Source organism: Lycorma delicatula, chromosome 4, assembly GCF_047948215.1.
Source record: "Lycorma delicatula isolate Av1 chromosome 4, ASM4794821v1, whole genome shotgun sequence".
In the NCBI taxonomy this organism is placed as follows: Eukaryota; Metazoa; Arthropoda; class Insecta; order Hemiptera; family Fulgoridae; genus Lycorma; species Lycorma delicatula.
Window position 1 is genome coordinate 190,696,345 of NC_134458.1, and position 6,000 is coordinate 190,702,344.

The window sequence follows — 6,000 nt, forward strand, 5'->3', positions numbered from 1 at the left end:
TAATAGAGGTTAAAAGATACTTTAACATTAATCACTTGAAATGAATTATGTAAAAGACTATGGTGAAAATTACTTAACCAAAAAAACAACATACAAGTATGAAGTAAAGAGGTTATTTGTTGTAGGCTAAAGTATGACTACAGAAAGCATCAAGAAATATTCTTATAAAATCACGAAAATAATTACTCACTTGTTTCTGAAAGAGATCCATACAAATCAGTCATAAGAAGAATCTGTCTATTCTGTCATTCAGACAAAAGTAGTAGAAGAATAGGGATTGATAAAAAAAAAATGTAATCGCATATAAAAAAAGAGGTGTTCAAACCTGGACAGGCATAACAAATTATTCAGTAGGCTTAACAGATAAAGCTTTAATAATGCATCACAGTCAACAGATGAAAGTAGATTAAAAAAATTGTGCGAATAACACAGCATTATATTGAGGGTTCAAATACAGAGATAGAAGAACAATTGCTAAAATTTACAGGAACCGAACAGCAACAGTAATAATTGTGATTGAACAGTAATGATCTAAGAACATAAGAAAGAAGCTGTAATAAAAAAGGGAGTTTGGCAAATCCCTATCCCTGTTACTTTGTAATCGTTACATGGAACTAGCACTTAATGATGTAAAAAAAGAATTTAGTCTCAAAGTCACAGTACAAGGTGAAAAGATAAACATATGATTTGCTGATGATATAGTAATTCTAGCCCAGAGTAAAAGGGATTTAGAAGAAACAATGAACGGCGTGGATGTTGTCCTACGCATGAAAATAAACAAGAACAAAACGAAAGTAATGAAATGTAATAGAAATAACAAAGATGGACCACTGAATGTGAAACTAGCAAGAGAAAAGATTATGGAGTTAGAAGAATTTTGTTATTTGGGAAAGTAGAATTACTAAAGATGGATGAAACAGGAGCGATATACAATGCCGAATAGCACAGACAAATCAAAAATATAATTTGTTTTCATGAAAAAATTAATTTAAATGTCAGGAAAAGATTTTTGATAGTATATGTTTGGAGTGTTGCTTTATATGATTTAAGTGAAACTTGGACTATCAGATTATCTGAGAAGAAAAGATTAGAAGCTTTTGAAATGCGGTGCTATAGGAGAATGTTAAAAATCAGATAGATGGATAAAGTGACAGATGAAGAGGTGTTGTGGCAAATAGATGAAGAAACAAACATTTGGAAAAATATAGCTAAAAGAAGAGACAGACTTATAGGCCACATACTAAGGCATCCTGGAATAGTCGCTTTAATATTGGAAGGACAGGTAGAAGGGAAAAATTGTGTAGGCAGGCCACGTTTGGAATATGTAAACCAAATTGTTAGGGATGTAGGATATAGGGGGTATACCGAAATGAAACGATTAGCACTTGATAGGGAATCATGTAGAGCTGCATCAAACCAGTCAAATGAAAAAAAAAAGTTAATCTTTTTTTTATGATCAGAAGTTAATAATTATTAATAAATTAATATATCTAAATAAAAAAGAAAAAATATATATATGAATATCAAATCACATTCGAATTGATGAGTGCACGATTAAGGATCCCACAAGTTCTCAGTTAACACCAAATATCTACTTGACTGACGACACAGATGTAAGATCTAAATATTTAATTATTGAAATTTTATATGGCTATAATTCTGGAAACTAATGAAAATAAGTACCACTTATATCGTTAAAAAGCTCTAAACTAGGGGGGTTATTACTGCAATTAAGAAAAAGTTCAAAATCAAAATTTATTTAGGGGTCTGACGACTGCATACACATTTTTTACCAATTCGATTTCAATGAAAAGGGGGAGGTGCACTACTAGATGTTGCCATAGTCCTAAATTCCAACATTCTACGGCTAATCGTGAAATGTATAGAAATAACAAAGATGGACCACTGAATGTGAAAATAGGAGGAGAAAAGATTATGGAGGTAGAAGAATTTTGTTATTTGGGAAGTAGAATTATTAAAGATGGACGAAGCAGGAGGGATATAAAATGCCGAATAGCAAAAGCTAAACGAGCCTTCAGTAAGAAATATAATTTGTTTACATCAAAAATTAATTTAAATGTCAGGAAAATATTTTTGAAAGTATATGTTTGGAGTGTCGCTTTAACAGGAAGGGAAACTTGGACGATCGGAGTATCTGAGAAGAAAAGATTAGAAGCTTTTGAAATGCGGTGCTATAGGAGAATGTTAAAGTGACAAATGAAGAGGTATTGCGGCAAATAAATGAAGAAAGAAGCATTTGAAAAATATAGTTAAAAGAAGAGACCAGACTTATAGGCCACATATTAAGGCATCCTGGAATAGTCGCTTTAATATTGGAAGGACAGGTAGAAGGAAAAAATTTTGTAGGCAGGCCACATTTAGAATATGTAAAACAAATTGTTAGGGATGTAGGATGTAGAGGGTATACTGAAATGAAACGACTAGCACTAGATAGGGAATCTTGGAGAGCTGCATCAAACCAGTCAGTCAAATGACTGAAGACAAAAAAAAAAAAAAATCATTTTTGATGAAATGCTAATTTTTAGAATAACTGTAGTAAAGTATTATAGAACTAACTGGTGGTAGTAAAAGTATTAATAAAATTGCAAAATTTGTTTACTAGGCATTAGGCAAAAAATATTTTATTAAAATTTAGAAATCTTTTTATGTTTTCATGATATATCATTCAACTGAATTCTTTTACATATATTACTGTTAATATCTGATTTTTAGCTGGTTGATGAGCTTTCCATTTAGCTGCAAGAGAAGTTGGGTCTAACATCTATTCCTTTGTAAGTATTTTAAGAAATACAAAGACATTACTTTTTCAAACTATAGAATACAGTATAATAAAATAAAAAGGTACATTATATCATTAAATAAAGAAAATTGACCTTCAAGAAGACAGGTAGCAGAAATATTTTGATAATAACTGTTCAACAAATTATATCTATTCTAAACAAAATTCAGTTGTTAATTATTTTAAATTCTGTCTTAAAATAATTTCATTGACAGGGTGTGCTGAATGTTAGCAATAAAATTAAGGCATAAATTTGCTTTTATATAGTAACTGTGCATACAGTCGATGGCTAGAAACATTTTTTATACAATACATTCCGTACTGTAAGATTAATTAAATGTTCATACAATATTAAGTATATGTGATACATTTCATTTTCTGTTAAATGGTAATATAATATATATATATATATTATATTTATTTCCAAATATTTTACATTATACTAAGAAATCACTTAATAGCAAGAAATCCATAGTTTACACTTTCAAAAACACAATGCAACAGAAATTTTTATGCCCTTTTTTGAATAAAAAATGTTTGAGCAATACAACAGAATCAATCTGTAAATATGTAGTTAATAATATGTATTTTTATTCTATTCTCATTAAAGTTTGGTTAAGGTGCATCATAAAAATAGTTGATACTCAATCTTTAGTTATTAAACATTAGAAATATTTTACTTTTTATGTATTCATCAGAAAATGTAAATGTATTGTTTACATAATGATAAAATTGGATGTTTTTAAAAGAATTAAACAATTTAAACAATTAAAACTTTGATGTATTGCTCAATTTGCCAGACTACAACATGCGACTGGTTAAAAAATCTAAAATTTAAGAATTTTATCAAAATATTTTTAAAATGGTACCTAATAGAGGTTAAAAGATACTTTAACATTAATCACTTGAAATGAATTATGTAAAAGACTATGGTGAAAATTACTTAACCAAAAAAACAACATACAAGTATGAAGTAAAGAGGTTATTTGTTGTAGGCTAAAGTATGACTACAGAAAGCATCAAGAAATATTCTTATAAAATCACGAAAATAATTACTCACTTGTTTCTTAAAGAGATCCATACAAATCAGTCATAAGAAGAATCTGTCTATTCTGTCATTCAGACAAAAGTAGTAGAAGAATAGGGATTGATAAAAAAAAAATGTAATCGCATATAAAAAAAGAGGTGTTCAAACCTGGACAGGCACAACAAATTATTCAGTAGGCTTAACAGATAAAGCTTTAATAATGCATCACAGTCAACAGATGAAAGTAGATTAAAAAAATTGTGCGAATAACACAGCATTATATTGAGGGTTCAAATACAGAGATAGAAGAACAATTGCTAAAATTTACAGGAACCGAACAGCAACAGTAATAATTGTGATTGAACAGTAATGATCTAAGAACATAAGAAAGAAGCTGTAATAAAAAAGGGAGTTTGGCAAATCCCTATCCCTGTTACTTTGTAATCGTTACATGGAACCAGCACTTAATGATGTAAAAAAAGAATTTAGTTTCAAAGTCACAGTACAAGGTGAAAAGATAAACATATGATTTGCTGATGATATAGTAATTCTAGCCCAGAGTAAAAGGGATTTAGAAGAAACAATGAACGGCGTGGATGTTGTCCTACGCATGAAAATAAACAAGAACAAAACGAAAGTAATGAAATGTAATAGAAATAACAAAGATGGACCACTGAATGTGAAACTAGCAAGAGAAAAGATTATGGAGTTAGAAGAATTTTGTTATTTGGGAAAGTGGAATTACTAATGATGGATGAAACAGGAGCGATATACTATGCCGAATAGCACAGACAAATCAAAAATATAATTTGTTTTCATGAAAAAATTAATTTAAATGTCAGGAAAAGATTTTTGATAGTATATGTTTGGAATGTTGCTTTATATGATGTAAGTGAAACTTGGACTACCAGATTATCTGAGAAGAAAAGATTAGAAGCTTTTGAAATGCGGTGCTATAGGAGAATGTTAAAAATCAGATAGATGGATAAAGTGACAGATGAAGAGGTGTTGTGGCAAATAGATGAAGAAACAAACATTTGGAAAAATATAGCTAAAAGAAGAGACTGACTTATAGGCCACATACTAAGGCATCCTGGAATAGTCGCTTTAATATTGGAAGGTCAGGTAGAAGGAAAAAATTGTGTAGGCAGGCCAGGTTTGGAATATGTAAATCAAATTGTTAGGGATGTAGTATGTTGGGGTTATACCGAAATTAAACGACTAGCACTAAAAACGGAATCTTGGAGAGCTGCATCAAGACAAAAAAAAATATCATGAGTGATTAACTTAAATCAAATTACATATTAACGAATAATATAAGGAAAGCAGTCCTTACGCCCGTGGCTAGACTAGAGCAACACTATCGAAAAGCAAAATAACCTCCAAACCAATGGTTTTCCACAATTGGATAACAATAATAATTTAACATTTGCTAAAATGTTAAAGGATACATCACTTTACAAACATAAAATCATTATGAAATTGACTAATATGGTCGTTTAAACATAAAACAAAATGTTGTTGTTACACTCGCCGCGTGGCTACAGCCATGCGTGAAGAACAGAACCCCACAATAAAAAAAAACTTCTAAAAACTGAATGTAAAGAGAGAAATTAACTTTTATCACAATTAATGAATAAACTACAACAACCAGGTCAAAAATGTTTAAAAATTACTTACCACCAGATTTCTCAGTAGGTTTTGGCTTCGGACCCATGTTGAAGCACACCGGATACGTAGAAAATCACTCTAAGAGAAAGGCTGTGAGGTGTTGACTAAAGAGTAATACAAAAAATTTATATTCAATTATGATATACTACCAAAAATAATTCTTAATATTAGTAAAAAAATCTTAAAAATTATTTACGTACGAAAGTCTGCATTATCTGAACATTATATATATATATATCCGAGTAAATATATTCTCAAAGTTAGACCATGTATATAAATACATATTTACAACAAAATAATTTACTCTCAATATATATTTTCATTTATAGAAATATCTCGATCTAAATTTTTCATTTGAAACATAATTCTTTTGGTATTTATTAAAAAAAAAAGTTTTATAACATTAATCTTTAAGTGGGATATTTATTTAATAAAAAAATGTTATTTTAAAAAGTTACGGCAAACCTTAATGATAAATAAATGTTACTATAAAATTTATTGT

General features: G+C 29.4%; 1 protein-coding gene across 2 annotated transcripts in view; it reads right to left on the reverse strand.

Annotated features, from left to right (window-relative positions):
* The window catches only part of RpL23A (ribosomal protein L23A), a 65,468-nt gene extending 59,860 nt beyond the window's left edge, over positions 1–5,608 (reverse strand). Inside the window, exon 1 of one of the 2 annotated variants that reach the window (XM_075364896.1) lies at positions 5,508–5,608. In XM_075364896.1, coding sequence (XP_075221011.1) covers positions 5,508–5,544 — 37 coding nt within the window. In that variant the 5' untranslated portion in view covers positions 5,545–5,608. The remainder of the gene's footprint in view (positions 1–5,507) is intronic. The other variant, XM_075364895.1, reaches the window with a different exon arrangement.
* Between the last annotated feature and the right edge of the window lie 392 nt (positions 5,609–6,000).